The sequence below is a fragment of the Hyperolius riggenbachi genome, chromosome 4, assembly GCF_040937935.1.
Source record: "Hyperolius riggenbachi isolate aHypRig1 chromosome 4, aHypRig1.pri, whole genome shotgun sequence".
NCBI lineage: Eukaryota > Metazoa > Chordata > Amphibia > Anura > Hyperoliidae > Hyperolius > Hyperolius riggenbachi.
The window spans coordinates 222,199,676-222,226,080 of record NC_090649.1 but is presented as its reverse complement, the minus strand read 5'-3'; the positions used below and the strand labels follow the sequence as shown (position 1 = coordinate 222,226,080).

The 26,405-nt window shown below is 45.2% G+C and overlaps 1 protein-coding gene and 1 long non-coding RNA gene across 12 annotated transcripts in view; one reads left to right on the top strand and one right to left on the bottom strand.

Moving 5' to 3' along the window:
- Positions 1-2,372, top strand: part of LOC137571771 (uncharacterized) — an 85,100-nt gene extending 82,728 nt beyond the window's left edge. For all 9 annotated transcript variants that reach the window (XM_068281383.1, XM_068281376.1, XM_068281381.1 and 6 more), the window contains 2 exons: positions 761-1,119; positions 2,045-2,372. In XM_068281383.1, the coding sequence (XP_068137484.1) occupies positions 761-1,119; positions 2,045-2,228 (543 nt within the window). In that variant the 3' untranslated portion in view covers positions 2,229-2,372. The remainder of the gene's footprint in view (positions 1-760; positions 1,120-2,044) is intronic.
- Positions 2,033-14,301, bottom strand: LOC137571773 (uncharacterized). Of its 3 annotated transcripts, none has more exons than XR_011031430.1 (4): positions 14,196-14,301; positions 13,975-14,122; positions 9,958-10,038; positions 2,033-2,208 (listed from the first exon to the last, which is right to left on the bottom strand). It is a non-coding gene; the product is annotated as an uncharacterized lncRNA (long non-coding RNA). The 3 variants fall into 3 exon arrangements; XR_011031429.1 differs by lacking the exon at positions 2,033-2,208 and adding an exon at positions 6,386-6,576; XR_011031428.1 differs by lacking the exon at positions 2,033-2,208 and having other exon boundaries at positions 9,669-10,038.
- Positions 14,302-26,405: the final 12,104 nt, after the last annotated feature.

Sequence of the window (26,405 nt, the reverse complement as noted above, 5' to 3'; positions counted from 1 at the left end):
AGGTCATTAATGAACACATGACAGTGCACCTGAAGCAGTAAAAGCTGATGACTATCACCCACCACTATACTTTGAACCACCTGGCGACCGCACACTCATACCGTGCGGCGGCAAAGTGGTAGCTGGAGGACCAGTGACGCACATCTGCGTCGCCAGGTGCCTCCTGTAATTAATTAGGAAAGGCCGCTCGCGCAAGTGGCCGTTTCCTGTTAGATCACGGAGCGGGTCTCCGTGAATAGCCTGCGAGCCACTGATCGCGGCTCGCAGACTAAATGTAAACACAGGAGACGTTTGTCTCCTTTGTTTACATTGTATGGTGCTGCTGCGCAGCAGCGCCGTAAGGCAGATCTGCAATCCTAGGCCAATTAGTGGACGAGGATCGCCGACATGTGACAGGGGACCTCCTTTAACAATCTGCACAGGACGGATTGCGTCCTGTGCAGCCCCGATCACCAGGGGAGACAGGTAGGAGAGGGAGGGGGAGAATGTAGACGCGGAGGGGTGCTTTAAGGTGCCCCCCCCCCCCCCCCCCGCAACATGCCAGCCAGCAGGAGCTATCAGATCCCCCCTGCGCATCATCCCCATAGGGGGGAAAAAAGGGTGGCGATCTGATCGCTCTGCATGTAGCCTGATCTGTGCTTGGGGATGCAGAGCCCACCAAGCACAGATCATAAAAAACAGTGTTGTGTTATAGGCAGGGTCCTCAAGTGGTAAAACCTGAAATTAAAGTTTTTTTTTTTCCTTTTTCTTTTTTTTACAGTTAATAGCTCTGCAGAATCAGATGCGTGCCATGAGCGGACAAGATCGGCCATCAGAGAGCTTTCCATCAAATCCCATACGGGACCCTAACAACCCGAATCATTTTGATGACGTAGACCGGGATAGGATTGGACACGTACAATGGTGTTCCTGTCAAAAATGTGTGCCTATGCCTACAGGATTAGAGTCTGTATGTTGCAAAGAAATATCAAATTTAGAAGAACAGATGGAAGATATTAATTGTATAACTGAACATGCCGACTTCTACAATTTCTGCCAAAATCCAAACTATGCTCGGGTATTCCTTTTTGTAGCGAATGGAAGTAATGGACTAAACAGATCTCAAAAAGATGCAAACAGGTTTGTGTTGTTTACAATTAATTGTATTCATCTAATTAGATTTCTATTAAATTAGTTTACAATTGTGAACTGACCTAATTCTATCAGAGCCTCCTAGTATAGTCAGGTACTATCAGTATAGCTAGGCTGGCCTGCTGAAATCTGACTTCGGCAGAAATTGTGATAGTTCTATCCATTTATCTCCCACTAAAGATGTGCAGGGGTGGGGGCAAACTTACACGTATGAGGTAAAACTTACACGTATGAGGTATTCTTTGGCCCGTCCCTGTCAACTCCACAAAATGTGTTCCAAGCGCCGGTGCTTTGAGTGCATCGTGGGAGGCCCCAGGGACAGACCGAAGAAGACGTCTTACAGGTAATATTGACAAACACCCCCCCACCGCACAGCTTTACTGGGAGATATCCGGATAGAAGTAATCGGATGTCTGCCGAAGTAGGATTTCATCAAGCCTGTATACAAGTGCAAACAGTTTAGCCAGGCAGGGTTGCTCACAGTATAGCTAGGCATGTTGGCACACTCCACTCACCACTGGCACATGCAGGGGGGTGTAACGATGCACAGAATCCCACATCATACACGGCTGGCACATCACCTGCTGCTCTCCATGCGTATCGCCTATTGAGGCACAGGTCGTCGCAGTGTAATGTGGGGCGGAAATCGGACATCACTCATTCCTCTCTCTAAATCAAGTGCCCCCTCTGGAGTACCCTTGTATTGAAGGTAGAGCAGCCTTTTAGTTTAACACTCTCTGTGCTCCGTCTGTAATATTTAATACAGACGGAGCATACGAACCAGTAAACTGTGTAATGGAAAACTACATAGGGCATAATAAAACTACAAATACCTTATCACATTTCACCTGTTTAATGTTCTCACTGTATTTCAAGTGTATATGCTATACTAATTGTCATTTTTTTTAAACAGGTCTTACCGTAAGGCTTCCTATAGAGCATTCACTGGCTTTGCTCATGGTTTCTTAGGTCGTGGTAACCGGAGACCTATACCCGCTTGTGTGGTCAAGAAGGTGCGCGAAGCCTTTCCTGATCCAGATGGGCAGTATATGGGGTATAAAGCTTGTCAGGATATTGCTGCCGAGTATATGGTTTGAATTATTCTAATTTTGCAAAATTTAGAGGAACTGTAGACATAAAGAACACAGTGGACTGAGCCCTGTATGTACAAGTTTTTTCAAGATGATAAAATGAAGAAAAAAATAATACATCCTCGATCAGAATAAATTAATAATTTTGAAGTACTGCACATGCATGTTATTATAAAATCCAAATTATTTTCTTTTGTAATTCGCCCGGGTATTTATAGAACCGGAGTGTGTGAGTGAGGGAGGGATAAAGTTACCCAGTAGCCACTTTGAAATTAATTTTAGCATAGGACACTAGAAATACCAAAGTGAACTGCATGCAAAGATACATCAGAGTATTGGCTCTGTAATTTCAAAACATTTTTTCCTAATCGCTATTTGTAATTCGATTCTTCCCGTGTCACGTGAAAACCAAGCTTCCTCGTCACATGTCACGTGAAAACCAAGCTTACTAGAAGTAAGTACTAGTCACGTGACACTGTTTGAAACGCATCGTGTGATGCACCTTGGGATAAATTAAGGACGGCTAATAGGTAAATTTAACCCCCCTTTAACCACCCACACATGTCCTGTAAATATCATCAAGAACGTGGATTACACCGTATTTGGAATTCATATTGAGAGCTTGACATTTTCTAATCTCACCACATCTTTGCCTATTCTAAATTTTTATTTTGATATTGCACCATTGTCAGCTGCCATATTATAAAAGCTATTTGTTATTCACACACTGTTAAAAATATATCAGCCTCCATGAAAGCGGGTAGTAGTAGGACTGCAGATATATTCAGTACAAAAAGATATGCGATACCATACAACCAACGATTGCACAGTCTATGGAGTGCTGTATTGAACAATATGGTTATATTGATTATTTAATAGAAAGCAAAGTTTAGTAGTACTTCAAGGCCTAATAGTCCTTGTTACCAAGAGTGGAGATGATGAGAATACTGTCCTATAATCTATCTCACTCTAGATGTAACTTTTCAAGGGGACAACACCCCAAATTAAAAAAACTTGAGAATAGATCCAATAGCGTTACTCTTTATGTAACGTTTACACACCAACTCCTTCCTTTTTGACGTTACATCTGTATCTATTACACAAAAGTTGAGTAGGAGATCCCCACACTGGCCGTAATCACCAAGCTTTATTTCTGAAATATCCAGAGCTCAGAATAAAGGCATTGTGTGGCCCAATGCATTGAATCCTTTACTAGAAAAATAAGACTGATCCTTCGTAGTGTAAAACTGTATCTTTATAGTAATATACAAAATGTTAATTAATTAATTGTAATCCATTTCCATTATAAAGGTAGAGTTTTACGCTATGAAGGATATGTTTAAGTGTTCCACTGATGTAATCACTTTTATCGCTACTGGATGCATTATACCACACAAGGCCTTTATAATTACCACCGGTTAAAGCAGATATAAAGCTTGGTGAGTGTGTGCAGTGTGGGGGATCTACTCACATCCGGTGTCACTTAAAGAAATTTGAAGACACGAAATACATTTTTGTTGGTGTTAAACTTTTTTAACCGCTAACGCTATTCGAACTATTATCTGGTTTTAGAATATGCGTTTTCAGACACATTGAAACTTACATCAGGCATTTTGAAGAGTGAGATACATTACAGGATAATCTTCTCATAATCTCAACTGGTTGTAATAAGGCAAATTAGGCCTTGAGTCGCTAATCCTGTGGCTCTGTATTCACTACAGATTTATTGCAGGATTAGTGTAGACAGTACCAAATAAAGTTGTCTCATAAAAGTATAGTTGTTTCGTAATTCTCAGGTTACAAAGTCAGTTTTGAGTTCCGGTTCATTTTAAATTCACTCGGAAACAATTGTGAAAAAAAAAATGTCAGCTAATGAGAGGGAAAATTCAGAGTCCAGTAGAGAATTAATATTGACCAGACCTTCAATTTTAATCAGACCGGCATCCACTGTTCGAATAAGAGGTTCGGAGACTGTTTACTTACACCGCTGAGAAAGGATTTTTCAATCTCAAGGAATTCAACTATTCACACATAGTTTAAAGGGGAACTGAAGAGAGAGGTATAAGAAGGCTGCCATGTTTATTTCCTTTTAATCAATACCAGTTGCCTGGCAGCCCTGTTGGTCTATTTCTCTGCAGTAGTATCTGATTAAAACCAGAAACAAGCATGCAGCTAGTGTTGCCAGATCTTATAGACTTATAAGTCTGAACCACTGAAACACCTGATCTGCTGCATGCTTGTTCAGGGGCTATGGCTAATAGTATTAGAGACAGAGGATCAGCAGGGCTGCCAGGCAACTGGTATTGTCTAAAAGGAAATAAACATGACAGCCTCCATATACCTCTCTCTTCAGTTCCCCTTTAAGTTCGTAATGAGCAAGCATACAATCTTGCACAATTGTTCATGGTCAAAATGTAACTGATCTCTTCTGGAGCAGATGGACTTCAGATGAATCAAAATTACTCTCTCCGCGGTTTTAAAACGCAGTCTCATGCTTCTCAAACGGAAAATAGAAAGAGTTTGATTCCGTACATGGATTGTTGGAATATTGTTTTTAAAATATTTAAATAGAGTCTGAAGCGAGAATAGATCTCGCTGCAGACCTCATATATAGCCGGGGCATGCGTGCCCCTGATAAAACGCCGCTATCCCGCAGCTTAAATAGGGCCCCTGTCCCCCCAAGTCCCATTCGTGCGGAGGGGGAGCGCCCCCGCATTGGGGTAGGGCTAACCGCCGCAGCCCTGCCCCATGCGCGTCTGTCAGACGCGTACCTCCGCCTCTCCCCTGCCCCTCTCTGTCTTCCTTCACTGAGAGGGGCGGGGGAGCGGCGGCGATGCGCGTCTGATAGACGCGACTGGAGGCAGGGCTGCGGCCGTTAGCCCTGCCTCCAGCAGCAGCAAAATCTACGACCAAGATGGTAGTAGATTTTGCAGGGGGTGGGTCGGGGGGTCGTGGACCCCCGTTAAGACGCGGGATAGCGGCGTTTTAGCAGGGGCACACAGGCCCCTGCTATATATGAGACAAGAAGCGAGATTTAGTCTCACTTCAGTGTCTCTTTAACATTCGTTTATGGATCTGACTCAGGAAAGGTGTGGCCAGGGATGCTCAAATTCGGGAGATACCCGGATAGTTGCTATCCGGATATCTCCCAGTAAACCTGTGCGTCTGGGCGGGGGGGTCAAGCTTACCTGTCTGACGTCTTCTTCGGTTCGTCCCTCGGCGCCTACTACGCTGCGCGGAACACATCGTGGGAGGCGCCGAGGGACGGACCGAAGAAGACGTCAGACAGGTAAGCTTGACCCCCCCGCCCAGCCGCACAGGTTTACTGGGAGATATCCGGATAGCAACTATCCGGGTATCTCCCGAATACAAAGTTGAGCATCCCTGGGTGTGGCTCCATCTTGGAGAAATTATTCCTCTCTTTCTCAGTCCATTCTCCTCTATGCTAGCATGAATTTGGTCGGCAGGCCTTGATTTTGACAAATGCTTTCGACCGAATTTAAACATAATTGTATTACATTGTTTATGTACCTTACTGTTAATGTGTTACTGGTACTTGATTAGTTTACATCGTGATGTTTTGTATTGTTTATTACAGTTTACCAAAGTAATGTATTTTTTATTTGTGTAAACATTACTGTTTTGCTGATTGTTATTTATTTCAATAAAATTTATAAAAAAAAAAAATTTGAATAATTTATTATTCAAACCTTGTTTTAGTACATTAGTGTGAATTGTAACGGTAATAAACACTTGAAGCAAGAGGGTTCCCCAGGTGCTGTTCACAGGTCTGATTGAGTATGCATAATGTGTAGGACAAGGAAGGACATAATGGGAAGGACAAAGCACGACCTGAATTGGCAATACTACAAATCTACACTGGAGACTAAGTATCATGTAGCACTATATCTTCGCACGCTTCCTGGGCATTGGCATTTACAACTGTACACCTAATACGGCCAAATTTCTCTAAGGCCCCGTTCACACTTGCGGTTTTGTAAAAACCGGAACGGATGTCCGGACCGCACCGTATCCGGACCGGACCTAATCCGTTCGGTTCCTATCCGGATCCGGTCCGTTTGCATCCGTTTTCCGTGCGGTGTGAACACGGTTGCGGTCCGGATCCAGTTTCTTAAAGAGATAACAACCTGTAAATACCTGGGGTCTGGGAGGTCAGCAGAAGCTCTGGGGTCATTGTTGGAGACAGGTGGACGTGTGGAGACCATCCGTGGATACAGAGACTGCAGTTGGGACATGTCATCAGACATGTTGCTGTCAAAGAGCTCCAGCATGAAATCGCTGCTGCTCCACTCTGTGAACGCTGGGCCCATGTGGTCCCCATCCAAAATGGCCACTAGAAAAAGCATAGGAAGTGGGGTAGAACGTCCGGTTTTTATAGCCAGTGTGTTGTGCGCTCTCCGTTTCTCATTGGTTTGTATTGGCCGGATGCAACAGTCCGGCTCCGCTCCGGATACATCTGCCGGAGGAGCCGGACCAAAAAATAGCGCATGTTGGGTCTTATGCCGGAGTCCGGATCCGATCCGGCATGGACGAAACTGACGCATGTGAACGGACGCATAGACTTTCATTGCTATGCCGTGCGTCCGTTCCGTCCGTTCCGCATGGGGTCCGGCACGGCGATTCCGGACTTCGACCGCTAATGTGAACCGGGCCTAATAACCATTGACCTGAAAACTTACTTATCTGTTTTGCTTCAATATTCTCTACTTATACATCAATTAAAGTAATATAAGTATAGTTATTGATTTTACAATGATCGATCAATTGTATCTGGAGAATAATCGTTGTGTACTACACCACCCTCTTTTTGGTGTTTTGGATATGCCTTATCTTTTAAGACAACATTTTTTTTGTTCAATTTGTACTATTATATTTACTAACAATACTCCAAAGAACAAATAAAATACTCTTAACCCTCTTTTTCAGAATAGATACATTTAATGCAGTTGAACATTCTTATTTTCTTCGATTTTAAAAACATGTAAATCATGAAAAATGTATAATTATAAAAATGTATTCAATTAATGAAACAATTCATAAAAAGTATAATATTCATACATAAATAATTATTAAAAAGTTTTCAAACATCAATTTATTAAACAGACAACTGATTGCTGACATGCATCCAGCCATCCTGGGTAATCCCTCTGATGGGGGAAAAGTGCAGCCGGCGGGGCAGAAAAACACAAAATCTCCCTTGCAATATTGACGAGCTCGTCAATACAGCTTTCATTGTTCAATTGTGCACATGTCCTTTTTTTTTGGGGGGGGGGGGGGGGGATCTTGGACATCCTTCTGTAACTTCTGAAAGGGACACCCCCCCCCCCCTCTTGCTAGAACATAATCTGCATACAATAGCTCTTATTATTGGCTGAACACACAGGCGCTCTTGTACCCACCTTTCATCTGTAAGGTCTAGTGGACATTACAATGATTTTTATGCTAATTTTATAGTTTTGAGAGTCGTCAGCACTGTAAAGGACTCACGAGGTGAAAAAATGATACAAAGTAGAATACCTGCATGAAATTACAATGCATGTAGGACGCCTTCCGCACCGTTCTTTAAGGTCCCCGCTGCTCATTGTCCCCCTGGTCCTGCTCCCGAACAAACAGCACGTGGTCTCCTGCCTCCACTAAAATGGCCGCCTGAGATGGTCGCGGCTGCGTAGTACAAACATATGCGAGTGTGGAGGGTAGGAAGTGCATAGAGCTGCGCAGCCGCACTCGTTTCTGTGACGACTGCGCAGCCGCTCTCGTTTCTGTGCGTACTGCACAGCCGCAGCCAGCTCATGCGGCCATTTTAGTGGAGACAGGGGAGACTGACCCGGGCTGTGGGGTCGGGAGCCGGCCCAGGGGGACAATGAGCAGCGTGGACCATAAGGAAAGGAAGAAAGGGCGCGGACGGGGTCCTCCGTGCATTCTGATTTCATGCAGGTATTAAACTTTTTTTCAGTTTTTCGCCTTTTGAGTCCTTTAAAGCAGAGTACCCTAACCCTGTCCTCAAGGCCCAGTACATATTTTACAGAAAACAACAGACACGCACAGGTGAGGTAATAATAGTCTAAGCAGAGGTGATTATCTACCTCTGTGGATTTCCACAATACATGTACTGTAGTTGTGCCTTGAGGACAGGGTTGGGGAAGACTGCTTTAAAGAATTTCTCAACTGGTGCTTCTATTTGCCCCATGTATCAGTAATGTCCCACGCCGTCTTCCTCCAACCCGCCGTTAACCACCGCCGTCCCCAGTGTAACGAATTACGCTGTCCAACTGTGGCTGCGCAGTCGTGGCCTGTTCGCTCCCGCCCGCGTCATCGGAAGCTTAATAAGCAGGCGCAGTACACGATAACTTTGTAATGCGCCTTCGCAGTAAACATCCGAGGACGCTAATAGCAGAGCGCATTATTTCAGCTTTGCCAGAGGAATAATTGCCGGTGTTGGCTGGGGCGGAACAGCGTATCGGAGACGGACGGCGTTGTATGGTACTCCTAAATGGGGCCGATAGAAGCCCCAGGTAAGAGGAGGTTTTTATCCGCGGGTTCCCACACAAAACACCTTTAATAAAAAGTGTTGGTTGTGCCAGGCTCTGATGTTGAAGCCCAAAAAACAAGGGAATTTTAGAATTCATAATCGTGGTACCTGTAGCATTTTGCAAGCAAAGTTATATTCAAAGTATCATAAGCACTTGAAACAATTCATGTTATTTCACAAAGTTTCATAAATACAAAGATTAACTGACCGAATAATTAAATATTAAGACAAGATGTAGGAAACAATTGTGCCTCGATGATGCTGTAAAACTTCAAGATCAGCAGAGTTTACACCGTTGGTGGTGGATTCAGAAGCACAGGATTATTTGGCAGTTGTTTTGATGAAGTCCGGAAGTTAAAGGGACTCCGAGCAGTGCAGAAACTATGGAAAGATGCATATCATTTTAAAGCTCTCTTTCTCTTCTTTCCAATGATATATAAACCGCTGCCCTACGCCTATGCTGCGGCCGTGATTTCAATTGCGAAAATAGAGAAAACTAAAAGGCGTAGGGCGACGATTTAGGTGTCGCCAGAAAGAGGAGAAAGAGAGCTTTAAAATGATATCCATCTTTCCATAGTTATATTGTATTACACAGGACGACTTTTTCTGCTGAATGGAGCTGCTGACACTGGGGAAAGTGTCGTCCTGTGTAATACAATATAACTATGGAAAGGTGGATATCATTTTAAAGCTCTCTTTCTCCTCTTTCTGGCGACACCTAAATCGTCGCCCTACGCCTTTTAGTTTTCTCTATTTTCGCGATTGAAATCGCGGCCGCTGCAATTTCAATCGCGAAAATAGCGAAAACTAAAAGGCGTAGGGCGGCGGTTTATATATCATTGGAAAGAGGAGAAAGAGAGCTTTAAAATGATATGCATCTTTCCATAGTTTCTGCACTGCTCGGAGTCCCTTTAATCCTAAAAATATAGGAAAGTTGTATGGTCAACACTTCATATGATAATTCCAAGTTAAAAAGTACCAGCAACAGCGTGGCTGCACAAAGAATACACTTTGGTTTTCAACATAAGACTCGGGCGTAATTTTACGATTACGAATCTCGGCGCTTGCTCAACGCTGCCGGTACCACAAAGTCAGCACACTATGATTTGCAGAGGGCGCCTGAATATTGCTGATAGATCTAATATTTTCTTTGAAAGATAAACTTTATGTATATTAACAACTTACCACGTTAATCAGTTGTCATAATAGAGTTTTAAAATCCTGCATATGTTATGACACATGAAAATGGATCTGCTTTTTAATATCCTGTAAAATAAACAGAATGAGATATTAAGATTAGGAGTGTTGTACATAATTTTTTACAGTGATTCAATAAATGTATCCATTGAAACATGCATAGATGATAGATACATGCACAAACAAATATAAATATAAAAATATACTATTGAGATGTGTGTATGGAAGTATATGAAATATAAAATGTACAATTAGTACAGTTTGACCTTAGTGTATAACGACGGATCAGAAGATGTTAATAAAAATACAATTAATATTCTTGGGTTTCTTCAAGCCCACTGCAGCCTTCAAGTGCACCCACACAATTTAGAAACAATCTTCAATAGGACCACCGTGGCTGAATTTCAGAACCAATGAATTATACAGCGAGGTGCACTAAGCCAGAATGGATTTGGATCAGGGGTCGAGTGGGGCGTGGACGGCGTCCACTTACTATTTACATAGGGCGGACGCCGTCCACGGTGGCTTGTGTGGAGGGAACAGCGCAGTGGAAGGAGAGCTGTGAGCATGGGTGGGGGAGGGCGGACATCTACCCCCCCCCCACTCACCTTGGGGCTCTCCTTCCCTCGCTCTCCCCTCCAGAAGTAATGTGCGGGCAGCCGGCAGCGGCCGGGACTTACCTCTCCTCGTTCCGGCCCCGGATCTGCGTGCCGCTTCTCTGGTCTGAAACAGAACAGACTTGCAGCATGCAGATCCGGTGTTCCGACGACGAGGAGAGGTAAGTCCCGCCCGCTGCCAGCTACCCGCACATTACTTCTGAAGGGGAGAGCGAGGGAAGGAGAGCCCCAAGGTGAGGGATGGGGGGGGGGGGGGGGGGGGGGGGGGGAATATCCGCCCTCCCACCACCGCTGTTCACAGCTCTCCTTCCTCTCCGCTGCTCCCCTCATGCTGAGGGGACACCTGACTACCTATTCTGGCACATATACCCCCTGGCTATATATACTGGACACATATACCCCCTGGCTACATATACTGGGCACATAAACACCCTGACTACATATACTGGGGAGATATACCCCCTGGCTACATATACTGGGCATGTAGACCCCGTGACTACATATACTGGGCACATATACCTCCTCCCGCGGTGCATGGGATTTCTAGGTGAGTCCACTCACTTTTTTTCTCAGGACTAGACCCCTGCTTTGGATGCGTTCATCCTCTTACGCACTCCCGTGGACGGTAGTGCCATGCAAAGGTGCAGTACGAAAAAATTGTTTTCTGCATCTGCACAGTACACTGCATGCAAAGGGAACGTGGGACACACGCTTCCTGGGCCACACAGGGACAGTAGCCATCGACTGGCAAATGCAAAAAGTGATCCGCAAGGGGGCAACGGAGAATCGTTTGCTAACTTAGCAGGAACAGGTAGGCTGTAGGGTGCTGACAGAAGCCCTACCGTGCAAAGTGATTGGCTGATTAGTAATTGTAAGATGTTTAAAATTTTTAAATACTAATGCACATCACAAACATTGATTTATAGTAATTTACATAAAACGATAATTTTAATTGTATGTGATTTGATGTTAAATTAAACAAATACCACTATGAGTGGATTTGCATGCATTAATCATGCAATAATTTGCACAGGAAACATTTGGCTCACCAGTTAATGAAGGCTCATTAGGTATAGGGTGTTCCTTTGTTCAAATTTCTTTATAGCAGGCATGATGCAGGAGCGTTGGATCGGTGAGAATGTAATTCACAGATTACAGGCCATACGCTCAGTAATCACATAGCAACTTACAGTTGCAAGCATAGATAGATCCTGCTTGTACTTTGCAATTTATATTTTTGTACCCATTAACAACATCAGAGATCAGGATAACTAGAGAGAAATTTTTAAACAGTACCAATTGCCTATCAGCCATGTTGGTCTATTTGGCTGCAGTAGTGTCTGATTCACACACCAGAAACAAGCATGCAGGTAATCGTATCAGATTTGACGATAATGTCAGAAACGCCTGATCTAATGCATGCTTATTTGAGATAAATGTCTAAGGCCTATTTCACATCAGACAACTCGTGCAGGAGCCGTTGCCCTGCACGCGTTAAATAGCCTGCGCAGTATCATCGGCAATCTTTGGCGATAATTATTAATTGAACAAGATGGGAAAACATTGTCTCAAGGTGCTCCAACGCTACCGGTTGCATCGTAACGCAATGAAGCGCAGCGTTGGGTGTGAAAGGTAAAGTGATAGTCTATGTACTTTCATTTTACCTTGGTTATTGCAAATAATTGCCTTTGCGTGGAAACACAGGTAAAGGACTCTGGGGTGAAAGAGCCCTCCAGGTCAGTTCTCACTTGAGCGGGAATTGCGCGATTCATTCACAAGGCAAAAAAGTTTTGGTTAGCAAAAACAACTAGCAAATTTCACACTAGGGAAGTGTTTTCAATTCCGCGTTTGCGTTTAACGTTAATCGCAAATGTTGCTATAGCAATCACTATTAGCATACATAGAAACAATAATTGCGATTGCTCAAAATCGCATCAGTGTCAAGTGATTTTTCTGCATGAAGCAATGACAAATTACTCCAACAAAACACCAGCGGTAAACACCTGCGTTTTGTGGTTGTAAGTGTGAATGGCCCCTAAAAGGATTCGGAAGATCAGTAGGATCGCCTGGTAACTGGTATTGTTTAATAGGAAAAAAATATGGAATACTCTACATTCCTCTCCCTGCAGTAGTCCTTTGAGATATATGTTAGGGACAGAACACGAGGTACGGCTACTTCGGGTTATGGACAGTGTAAATGCAATGTGGATAATTTACAATTCTGAAATGCAAGGATTTAAAGCGGAAACCATTGATTTCTGTGCGCGGAAATCAGGGATTCGTGACAAACATTATTTTTTAACGATATCTGGACGCATAAAAGCGAGTGATGACGGAAGCAATGTGTGCAGCTTTGTAGCTGCCTGCTCATCCGAGTACTTCCCTTCAGAGACAAATCTCTGAAAGATATAGGGCCCATTCGCAATAGGGAGATTAATTTTACCACTAACCGCACGTATTAAAACGCTACTGCAATTCTAACTATAGGGCAGCGATATGAATGTGACCAATCGCTGGTGTTTCTATAGCGTCAATTGCAAAATAGTTGCTACTGAATAAAACGCAAATTTGTATGGCAATTCACATTTAAATCACTTGCGCAAAGCGGTAGTACTAACCACTAGCATTTTTTAGTTTAAAAGAGTGAATTAGCCCACAGGGTGGGTAGGGATAATGGACTGGCAAAATGAGGTTATAGAATGGGGCAGTAAGAGGAATCGTCAAGGAAGGCAAGGAAAGTAGCCATATACACCAGAGTGCTTTCAAGACGATCACACGTGCGTACACACACACACACTGTACACACACACTACACACCTCGTCTCTATCTCTGTGTATTCATCACGCTCACGCGTGTGTAAACACACACTGTACACACGCACTGTACTATGTTTGTGTACAGTCAGTGTGTACAGTGTGCATGTACACTGTGCGTCTGTGTACAGTGTGTGTGTATAAGTTGTGTGTACACTGTGCGTGTGTGTGTAGTGTGCGTGTGTGTATACAGTGTGAGAACACTGTGCATGTGCATGTGTGTGTGTGTAGTGTGCATGTGTGTGTACAGTGTGCGTGTGTAGATTTTGTGTGCAGTGTGTGTACAGAGTGTGTGTGTGTGTGTGTGTGTGTGTGTGTGTGTGTGTGTGTGTGTGTGTGTGTGTGTGTGTGTGTGTGTGTGTGTGTGTGTGTGTGTGTGTGTGTGTGTGTGTGTGTGTGTGTGTGTGTGTGTGTGTGTGTGTGTGTGTGTGTGTGTGTGTGTGTGTGTGTGTGTGTGTGTGTGTACAGAGTTCGTGTGTGTACGTGTGCGACCACAGCAACACACACCCCTTTCTCTCTGTATATATGGCTGTATAGAGACTGCTATAATAACAATAAGTTGAAATAAACTTACTCAATAATTGGTGCAGTAGGCAGATGATGTGACAGGATGAGAGATAATCAGTGTCTCTGATTACTGCTTTTACAGAGAGATAAGATGAGCTGTAAAATACACGTGGCAGCTCTCCTCTCGGCATTCAGCCTCCTTCAACCCCTGCTCTCTAGAATGCAAAATAATTATTGCAGTAGACAGATGATGTGACAGGATGAGAGATAGTAAATGTCTCTGATTACCTCTTTTACGGAGAGATAAGATGAGCTGAGCTGAAAAATAAACGAGGCAGCTCTCCTCCCGGCATTCAGCCTCCTTCCCCCTGCTCTCTGTAACGCGCACAAAGGTCAGGGATGACTCACACGATGACGTGTGAAGGAGGAGGGAGAGGCAGAACAGAGAGGAAAAGCTGCAGCTTTGTCTGCCTCTTCCTGGAGCAGAATATTCGTCTAGTTAGCTAGACGAATATTTTGTAAATAGCAGGAGAGAGGCAGGGCTGCTTTCATAATACCAGATAGGGATGAATATATTTGTACATCACATAGGAACATAACTACTGATGTAAATTACAGTTTGAAAAAGGGAAACAGAAACCCCTAAAGAGAGCCAAAGGTGGGTTTCTGCAATTCATATAGGACAAAGAGGCACATTTTGTATATTATCACCAGCCTCTGTGTCCTTATACTGTGCCACCAACCCCCCCGCTGTCCCCCATTATAAAAACCGTCACGCAAGCGACACACAGATTGTCGCTAGATGGCTGTTTACATTGATGCTGCCACTCTCTATGGCTTCCCGTATATCATGGCTCTCCGCCTTGTCCATAGTCCATACCTGACTTGAGTCCTGGGATGGGCTGTCTGAGGGCAGAGGAGGTGTGGCCTGTGAGATGGAAAGGCTGCCAGGCTTAATACAGTCAGAAGGAGGCGGAGCTATGCAAATCATTTGGTCTGTCCCATGATGAGGCATTGCGCTGGCCAACTTTGATTATGAGGAGCCTTATTTTGTAATTAACGTTACATATTTAGATGCAGAACTTTGCTAATGAATCTATGTAGCCAGACTATTGTAAAATTATAGTCTTTGTGTGGGGTATGTTGTTGTCACCATAAGTTGAATGATAAATGCGACTTTGACTTTATAAACAAATTGAGCCTATTTATATACATGTGGATGTGTGAGGGGGTCTCAGCTGTTCCTGATGACAAGGTGTACTATCTCTGATGTATACCAGCTCTTCCTACCAAAGTCCAGCCGGGTTGTAATAATTCATAATCTTCAGTATTGAGGGCAGAGGTATGTACACCCAGGTTGTCGGGGACCACATCCACCATTTTGTTATACTGTCAAATAATAGACGTAGGGCTCGTTTCCACTATACGCATGCGGATTCGCACAGCCAATACAAGTGGATGGGACTGTTTCCACTTGTGCGTCGTGCGGGAGCGTTTTGGTGTGCGGGGGAAATCTGCACGGCAGAGCCGTCAGATTTCGCGTGCGGCTGGAATGCGTGCGATTCGCCCGCAATGCTTTTAATAGGGAAATTGCATGCGGCTGTGAGAACTTTTCTTAGAAGGTACTGTGATGAGGTGGATGGGGGGGAAAAATTGTTTAATGCTTACAAGTATTACAGAGGAAAGCTTTTGTTTAAAGTCATGTTGAAGGCAGATGCGTCTAGTGAAAAATGGCGCCGGCAAAAAAATGGCGCCCCCTTCTGCCCGATATATGTTTAAAACGATATTTATCGTTTTAAAGGTTAAAATAGTGCAGAACGAAATTTATCGTTTTAAAACTGTTTTTTTTTTTTTTTTGGTCCTGCCTGAACGATATTTATCGTTTTAACCCCTGCTTTGCTGCCATTTTGAAAATATCTGCCCGCCGGCTTTAATGTTTAATAGCAAAGCCCCCTTAAAAGCTAAAAACACCAAATTTGCAGGGAACGTTAAGAAGAAAATTGTGAACAAGAGGAAAAAAAAATCTTTCAAAAAGACCTTATAGTTTTTGAGAAAATCGATTTTGAATATTCTTCTTCTGACCGTGGGAAAATTAAACGCCCGCCGACTTTAGCGGTTAATAGCAAAGCCCCTTTAAATGCCAGAAACACCAAAATGTGTAGGAAATGTTAAGAAAAATAGTGGGAACACGAAGAAAAAAAAATTGTTCAAAAAGACCTTATAGTTTTTGAGAAAATCGATTTTAAATCTTCAAAGGAAATGTAACTATTTAAATCGCGTACTGACATTCCCGTGGAAACTTTTTCCGCCGACTTTAGCAGTTAATAGCAAAGTCCCCTTAAATCCTAGCAACACCAAATTTGCAGGATATGTTAAAAGATACTGGGAAACAATATTTAAAAAAAAAAAAATTGAAAAATTTTTGGGTTATGTTCAAAGTGTGGGAAAAGTTTTGAAAAAAATGACGTGGGGTCCCCCCTCCCGAGCCTCTGTAACCCCTTGTCTCCCATGCAGGCTGGGATAGCCAGAATGCGGAGCCCCGGCCGACTGGGGCTTCGCACCCTGAGCTATACCAGCCCGCATGGTCCATGGTATGGGGGGGCTTCGGGGGGGAGGGGCGGCCAAGCCTTCCCCTCCCCCCCGGAGCCCTTGTCCAATCCATGGTCAAGGGGCTCTTCCCCACCTCCGGTGCCCCAGGAGGAGGTGGGGGCGACGACTCCCTGGGGGGGGGGGTTCATGGTGGCATCTGGGAGTCCCCTTTAAGAAGGGGAACCCAGATGCCTGCCCCCCTCCCAGGAGAAATGAGTATAGGGCTACTTTGTACCCCTTACCCATTTCCACAAAGGGTTAAATGAAATAAAAACACAACAACGAGAAAAGTCCTTTAATGTTCTAAATTAACCAGAAATACTTACCTGTACCTTTAAGAAAAAAATCCCACGTCAATTAGGTCCCACGACAGTATCCTCCATCTTGCGACCTTCAGTTACATGTTGATTGAAGATCTCCGCCGCCCCGACGCCACACACGCCGCCTCCGCCGCACTCACTGCTCTTAGCTATACTTAGTATAGCTAAGAGCAAAAAGCATCTTTAAATTTTAGCTCCAATGGTCCCCATTGGTTCCTTAACAGACCAATGGGGATCAGGAGGATCCCCATTGGTCGATAAGGAACCAATGGGGAGCCTTGGAGCCAAAATTTAAAGATGCTTTTTGTTCTCAGCTATACTTATGCTACGTACACACATGCGACAACGATCGTTCGTTAAGAACGACGAACGAACTTTTAATTGATGAAAGAACGACCTAAGTAAAGGTAGTTTTAAAATGTGTGTAACGATCTGATCGTTAGAACGAACGTTACATCACAGAAAGCAACTATTGCGCCTGCGCATAAAAATGAGAAGTTCCATGGAGAAATAGTGAAATGCGCATGTCAAGCCTAGTACGAACGATCGTTTCCAACGATGTACTACTTTTGCAAACGATCGTCGTTGGTTAAAATCCGCCGAGACAGAACTTTCTTTTGTAGCGATTTGGCTCGTTCGTCGTTTGCCTTAATAGTCGGTGGTTCGTTTTTTGTAACGATCGTCGTTGGTAAAGATCGGGGAACGATCGTTACAAACGACTATAGTCGCATGTGTGTACGCACCTTTAGTATAGCTGAGAGTTGCGTCTATGCATCTATATAGACGCATTAGCGCTAGCTGCCGCTGCCCTCCCTGCCTCCCCCCACCTGTCACCCTCACCCATGCTGGCACCCATGGGTGCATTGGGTGCCAGCATGGGTGAGGGTGACAGGTGGGGGGAGGCAGGGAGGGCAGCGGCAGCTAGCGCTAATGCGTCTATATAGACGCATAGACGCAACTCTCAGCTATACTTAGTATAGCTGAGAGCAGTGCGGCGGAGGCGGCGTGTGTGGCGTCGGGGCGGCGGAGATCTTCAATCAACATGTATCAGAAGATCGCAAGATAGAGGATACTGTCGTGGGACCTGATTGGCGTGGGATTTTTTTCTTAAAGGTACAGGTAAGTATTTCTGGTTAATTTAGAACATTAAAGGACTTTTCTCGTGGTTGTGTTTTTATTTCATTTAACCCTTTATGGAAATGGGTAAGGGGTACTCCTGCACCCCTATACTCATTTCTCCTGGGAGGGGGGTGGGCATCTGGGGGTCCCCTTCTTAAAGGGGACTCCCAGATGCCACCATGAACCCCCCCCCAGGAAGTCGTCGCCCCGCCTCCACCTGGGGCAAGGGAGGCGGGGAAGAGCCCCTTGTCCATGGATTGGACAAGGGGCTCCGGGGGGGAGGGGGAGGCTTGGCCGCCCCTCCCCCCCGGAGCCCCCCCATACCATGGACCATGCGGGCTGGTATAGCTCAGGGTGCGAAGCCCCAGTCGGCCGGGGCTCCGCATTCTGGCTATCCCAGCCTGCATGGGAGACAAGGGGTTACAGAGGCTCGGGAGGGGGGACCCCACGTCATTTTTTTTTTTTAAATTTGCTATCAATTTTTTTTTTTAATCTTCTGAGTGTGGGAAATAAATTTTAAAAAAAAAATGACGTGGGGTCCCCCCCTCCCGAGCCTCTGTAACCCCTTGTCTCCCATGCAGGCTGGGATAGCCAGAATGCGGAGCCCCGGCCGACTGGGGCTTCGCACCCTGAGCTATACCAGCCCGCATGGTCCATGGTATGGGGGGGCTCTGGGGGGGAGGGGCGGCCAAGCCTCCCCCTCCCCCCCAGAGCCCTTGTCCAATCCATGGACAAGGGGCTCTTCCCCACCTCCGGTGCCCCAGGAGGAGGTGGGGGCGACGACTCCCTGGGGGGGGGTTCATGGTGGCATCTGGGAGTCCCCTTTAAGAAGGGGACCCCCAGATGCCCACCCCCCTCCCAGGAGAAATGAGTATAGGGCTACTTTGTACCCCTTACCCATTTCCACAAAGGGTTAAATGAAATAAAAACACAACCACGAGAAAAGTATTTTAATAATCTTAATTAACCACAAATACTTACCTGTACCTTTAAAAAAATGTTCCCACGCCAATATATCCTCGGAAATGATCCAACGAATAACAATATCCTCTTATCTTGCGATCTTCAATTAACTTGATTGAAGATCTCCCACGCCAATTAAAATACTATACCTTACAATGCGTCCTGCGTAGGGACGCATAGCACGGCTCCCGCTGTCCTCCCCGCCTCCTCACCTGTCACCCTCACCTAGCCTGGCACCTGGTGCACCCATGGGTGCCACCCTAGGTGAGGGTGACAGGTGCAGGCAGACGGGGAGAGACAGCGGAGCTGGCAGCTATACGTCCTGCACAGGACGCATCCTAAGGTATAGTAACCGGCTCATAAATGAGCCGGTTCTTTTTGTATTGAATCAAATGAATCGATTCATTTGATTCTATACAAAAAGAACCTGAGCCGGTTCTTTTTGTATAGAATCAAATGAATCATTCATTTGATTCAATACAAAAAGAACCGGCTCATTTATGAGCCGGTTACTATACCTTAGGATGCGTCCTGTGCAGGACGTATAGCTGCCAGCTCCGCTGTCTCTCCCCGTCTGCCTGCACCTGTCACCCTCACCTAGGGTGGCACCCATGGGTGCACCAGGTGCCAGGCTAGGTGAGGGTGACAGGTGAGGAGGCGGGGAGGACAGCGGGAGCCGTGCTATGCGTCCCTACGCAGGACGCATTGTAAGGTATAGTATTTTAATTGGCGTGGGAGATCTTCAATCAAGTTAATTGAAGATCGCAAGATAAGAGGATATTGTTATTCGTTGGATCATTTCCGAGGATATATTGGCGTGGGAACATTTTTTTAAAGGTACAGGTAAGTATTTGTGGTTAATTAAGATTATTAAAATACTTTTCTCGTGGTTGTGTTTTTATTTCATTTAACCCTTTGTGGAAATGGGTAAGGGGTACAAAGTAGCCCTATACTCATTTCTCCTGGGAGGGGGGTGGGCATCTGGGGGTCCCCTTCTTAAAGGGGACTCCCAGATGCCACCATGAACCCCCCCCCAGGGAGTCGTCGCCCCCACCTCCTCCTGGGGCACCGGAGGTGGGGAAGAGCCCCTTGTCCATGGATTGGACAAGGGCTCCGGGGGGGAGGGGGAGGCTTGGCCGCCCCTCCCCCCCAGAGCCCCCCCATACCATGGACCATGCGGGCTGGTATAGCTCAGGGTGCGAAGCCCCAGTCGGCCGGGGCTCCGCATTCTGGCTATCCCAGCCTGCATGGGAGACAAGGGGTTACAGAGGCTCGGGAGGGGGGGACCCCACGTCATTTTTTTTTAAATTTATTTCCCACACTCAGAAGATTAAAAAAAAAAATTGATAGCAAATTTAAAAAAAAAAAATGACGTGGGGTCCCCCCTCCCGAGCCTCTGTAACCCCTTGTCTCCCATGCAGGCTGGGATAGCCAGAATGCGGAGCCCCGGCCGACTGGGGCTTCGCACCCTGAGCTATACCAGCCCGCATGGTCCATGGTATGGGGGGGCTCCGGGGGGGAGGGGCGGCCAAGCCTCCCCCTCCCCCCCCGGAGCCCCTTGTCCAATCCATGGACAAGGGGCTCTTCCCCGCCTCCCTTGCCCCAGGTGGAGGCGGGGCGACGACTCCCTGGGGGGGGGGTTCATGGTGGCATCTGGGAGTCCCCTTTAAGAAGGGGACCCCCAGATGCCCACCCCCCTCCCAGGAGAAATGAGTATAGGGGTGCAGGAGTACCCCTTACCCATTTCCATAAAGGGTTAAATGAAATAAAAACACAACCACGAGAAAAGTCCTTTAATGTTCTAAATTAACCAGAAATACTTACCTGTACCTTTAAGAAAAAAATCCCACGCCAATCAGGTCCCACGACAGTATCCTCTATCTTGCGATCTTCTGATACATGTTGATTGAAGATCTCCGCCGCCCCGACGCCACACACGCCGCCTCCGCCGCACTGCTCTCAGCTATACTAAGTATAGCTGAGAGTTGCGTCTATGCGTCTATATAGACGCATTAGCGCTAGCTGCCGCTGCCCTCCCTGCCTCCCCCCACCTGTCACCCTCACCCATGCTGGCACCCAATGCACCCATGGGTGCCAGCATGGGTGAGGGTGACAGGTGGGGGGAGGCAGGGAGGGCAGCGGCAGCTAGCGCTAATGCGTCTATATAGATGCATAGACGCAACTCTCAGCTATACTAAGTATAGCTGAGAACAAAAAGCATCTTTAAATTTTGGCTCCAAGGCTCCCCATTGGTTCCTTATCGACCAATGGGGATCCTCCTGATCCCCATTGGTCTGTTAAGGAACCAATGGGGACCATTGGAGCTAAAATTTAAAGATGCTTTTTGCTCTTAGCTATACTAAGTATAGCTAAGAGCAGTGAGTGCGGCGGAGGCGGCGTGTGTGGCGTCGGGGCGGCGGAGATCTTCAATCAACATGTAACTGAAGGTCGCAAGATGGAGGATACTGTCGTGGGACCTAATTGACGTGGGATTTTTTTCTTAAAGGTACAGGTAAGTATTTCTGGTTAATTTAGAACATTAAAGGACTTTTCTCGTTGTTGTGTTTTTATTTCATTTAACCCTTTGTGGAAATGGGTAAGGGGTACAAAGTAGCCCTATACTCATTTCTCCTGGGAGGGGGGCAGGCATCTGGGTTCCCCTTCTTAAAGGGGACTCCCAGATGCCACCATGAATCCCCCCCCAGGGAGTCGTCGCCCCCACCTCCTCCTGGGGCACCGGAGGTGGGGAAGAGCCCCTTGTCCATGGATTGGACAAGGGCTCCGGGGGGGAGGGGAAGGCTTGGCCGCCCCTCCCCCCCGAAGCCCCCCCATACCATGGACCATGCGGGCTGGTATAGCTCAGGGTGCGAAGCCCCAGTCGGCCGGGGCTCCGCATTCTGGCTATCCCAGCCTGCATGGGAGACAAGGGGTTACAGAGGCTCGGGAGGGGGGACCCCACGTCATTTTTTTCAAATCTTTTCCCACACTTTGAACATAACCCAAAAATTTTAATTTAAAAAAAAATAAATAAAATTTTTCAATTTTTTTTTTAAATATTGTTTCCCAGTATCTTTTTAACATATCCTGCAAATTTGGTGTTGCTAGGATTTAAGGGGACTTTGCTATTAACTGCTAAAGTCGGCGAAAAAAGTTTCCACGGGAATGTCAGTACGCGATTTAAATAGTTACATTTCCTTTGAAGATTTAAAATCGATTTTCTCAAAAACTATAAGGTCTTTTTGAACAATTTTTTTTTCTTCGTGTTCCCACTATTTTTCTTAACATTTCCTACACATTTTGGTGTTTCTGGCATTTAAAGGGGCTTTGCTATTAACCGCTAAAGTCGGCGGGCGTTTAATTTTCCCACGGTCAGAAGAAGAATATTCAAAATCGATTTTCTCAAAAACTATAAGGTCTTTTTGAAAGATTTTTTTTTCCTCTTGTTCACAATTTTCTTCTTAACGTTCCCTGCAAATTTGGTGTTTTTAGCTTTTAAGGGGGCTTTGCTATTAAACATTAAAGCCGGCGGGCAGATATTTTCAAAATGGCAGCAAAGCAGGGGTTAAAACGATAAATATCGTTCAGGCAGGACCAAAAAAAAAAAAAAAACAGTTTTAAAACGATAAATTTCGTTCTGCACTATTTTAACCTTTAAAACGATAAATATCGTTTTAAACATATATCGGGCAGAAGGGGGCGCCATTTTTTTGCCGGCGCCATTTTTCACTAGACGCATCTGCCTTCAACATGACTTTAAACAAAAGCTTTCCTCTGTAATACTTGTAAGCATTAAACAATTTTTTCCCCCCATCCACCTCATCACAGTACCTTCTAAGAAAAGTTCTCACAGTCGCATGCAATTTCCCTATTAAAAGCATTGCGGGCGAATCGCACGCATTCCAGCCGCACGCGAAATCTGACGGCTCTGCCGTGCAGATTTCCCCCGCACACCAAAACGCTCCCGCACGACGCACAAGTGGAAACAGTCCCATCCACTTGTATTGGCTGTGCGAATCCGCATGCGTATAGTGGAAACGAGCCCTACGTCTATTATTTGACAGTATAACAAAATGGTGGATGTGGTCCCCGACAACCTGGGTGTACATACCTCTGCCCTCAATACTGAAGATTATGAATTATTACTACCCGGCTGGACTTTGGTAGGAAGAGCTGGTATACATCAGAGATAGTACACCTTGTCATCAGGAACAGCTGAGACCCCCTCACACATCCACATGTATATAAATAGGCTCAATTTGTTTATAAAGTCAAAGTCGCATTTATCATTCAACTTATGGTGACAACAACATACCCCACACAAAGACTATAATTTTACAATAGTCTGGCTACATAGATTCATTAGCAAAGTTCTGCATCTAAATATGTAACGTTAATTACAAAATAAGGCTCCTCATAATCAAAGTTGGCCAGCGCAATGCCTCATCATGGGACAGACCAAATGATTTGCATAGCTCCGCCTCCTTCTGACTGTATTAAGCCTGGCAGCCTTTCCATCTCACAGGCCACACCTCCTCTGCCCTCAGACAGCCCATCCCAGGACTCAAGTCAGGTATGGACTATGGACAAGGCGGAGAGCCATGATATACGGGAAGCCATAGAGAGTGGCAGCATCAATGTAAACAGCCATCTAGCGACAATCTGTGTGTCGCTTGCGTGACGGTTTTTATAATGGGGGACAGCGGGGGGGTTGGTGGCACAGTATAAGGACACAGAGGCTGGTGATAATATACAAAATGTGCCTCTTTGTCCTATATGAATTGCAGAAACCCACCTTTGGCTCTCTTTAGGGGTTTCTGTTTCCCTTTTTCAAACTGTAATTTACATCAGTAGTTATGTTCCTATGTGATGTACAAATATATTCATCCCTATCTGGTATTATGAAAGCAGCCCTGCCTCTCTCCTGCTATTTACAAAATATTCGTCTAGCTAACTAGACGAATATTCTGCTCCAGGAAGAGGCAGACAAAGCTGCAGCTTTTCCTCTCTGTTCTGCCTCTCCCTCCTCCTTCACACGTCATCGTGTGAGTCATCCCTGACCTTTGTGCGCGTTACAGAGAGCAGGGGGAAGGAGGCTGAATGCCGGGAGGAGAGCTGCCTCGTTTATTTTTCAGCTCAGCTCATCTTATCTCTCCGTAAAAGAGGTAATCAGAGACATTTACTATCTCTCATCCTGTCACATCATCTGTCTACTGCAATAATTATTTTGCATTCTAGAGAGCAGGGGTTGAAGGAGGCTGAATGCCGAGAGGAGAGCTGCCACGTGTATTTTACAGCTCATCTTATCTCTCTGTAAAAGCAGTAATCAGAGACACTGATTATCTCTCATCCTGTCACATCATCTGCCTACTGCACCAATTATTGAGTAAGTTTATTTCAACTTATTGTTATTATAGCAGTCTCTATACAGCCATATATACAGAGAGAAAGGGGTGTGTGTTGCTGTGGTCGCACACGTACACACACGAACTCTGTACACACACACACACACACACACACACACACACACACACACACACACACACACACACACACGAACTCTGTACACACACACACACGAACTCTGTACACACACACACACTCTGTACACACACTGCACACAAAATCTACACACGCACACTGTACACACACATGCACACTACACACACACACATGCACATGCACAGTGTTCTCACACTGTATACACACACGCACACTACACACACACGCACAGTGTACACACAACTTATACACACACACTGTACACAGACGCACAGTGTACATGCACACTGTACACACTGACTGTACACAAACATAGTACAGTGCGTGTGTACAGTGTGTGTTTACACACGCGTGAGCGTGATGAATACACAGAGATAGAGACGAGGTGTGTAGTGTGTGTGTACAGTGTGTGTGTGTGTACGCACGTGTGATCGTCTTGAAAGCACTCTGGTGTATATGGCTACTTTCCTTGCCTTCCTTGACGATTCCTCTTACTGCCCCATTCTATAACCTCATTTTGCCAGTCCATTATCCCTACCCACCCTGTGGGCTAATTCACTCTTTTAAACTAAAAAATGCTAGTGGTTAGTACTACCGCTTTGCGCAAGTGATTTAAATGTGAATTGCCATACAAATTTGCGTTTTATTCAGTAGCAACTATTTTGCAATTGACGCTATAGAAACACCAGCGATTGGTCACATTCATATCGCTGCCCTATAGTTAGAATTGCAGTAGCGTTTTAATACGTGCGGTTAGTGGTAAAATTAATCTCCCTATTGCGAATGGGCCCTATATCTTTCAGAGATTTGTCTCTGAAGGGAAGTACTCGGATGAGCAGGCAGCTACAAAGCTGCACACATTGCTTCCGTCATCACTCGCTTTTATGCGTCCAGATATCGTTAAAAAATAATGTTTGTCACGAATCCCTGATTTCCGCGCACAGAAATCAATGGTTTCCGCTTTAAATCCTTGCATTTCAGAATTGTAAATTATCCACATTGCATTTACACTGTCCATAACCCGAAGTAGCCGTACCTCGTGTTCTGTCCCTAACATATATCTCAAAGGACTACTGCAGGGAGAGGAATGTAGAGTATTCCATATTTTTTTCCTATTAAACAATACCAGTTACCAGGCGATCCTACTGATCTTCCGAATCCTTTTAGGGGCCATTCACACTTACAACCACAAAACGCAGGTGTTTACCGCTGGTGTTTTGTTGGAGTAATTTGTCATTGCTTCATGCAGAAAAATCACTTGACACTGATGCGATTTTGAGCAATCGCAATTATTGTTTCTATGTATGCTAATAGTGATTGCTATAGCAACATTTGCGATTAACGTTAAACGCAAACGCGGAATTGAAAACACTTCCCTAGTGTGAAATTTGCTAGTTGTTTTTGCTAACCAAAACTTTTTTGCCTTGTGAATGAATCGCGCAATTCCCGCTCAAGTGAGAACTGACCTGGAGGGCTCTTTCACCCCAGAGTCCTTTACCTGTGTTTCCACGCAAAGGCAATTATTTGCAATAACCAAGGTAAAATGAAAGTACATAGACTATCACTTTACCTTTCACACCCAACGCTGCGCTTCATTGCGTTACGATGCAACCGGTAGCGTTGGAGCACCTTGAGACAATGTTTTCCCATCTTGTTCAATTAATAATTATCGCCAAAGATTGCCGATGATACTGCGCAGGCTATTTAACGCGTGCAGGGCAACGGCTCCTGCACGAGTTGTCTGATGTGAAATAGGCCTTAGACATTTATCTCAAATAAGCATGCATTAGATCAGGCGTTTCTGACATTATCGTCAAATCTGATACGATTACCTGCATGCTTGTTTCTGGTGTGTGAATCAGACACTACTGCAGCCAAATAGACCAACATGGCTGATAGGCAATTGGTACTGTTTAAAAATTTCTCTCTAGTTATCCTGATCTCTGATGTTGTTAATGGGTACAAAAATATAAATTGCAAAGTACAAGCAGGATCTATCTATGCTTGC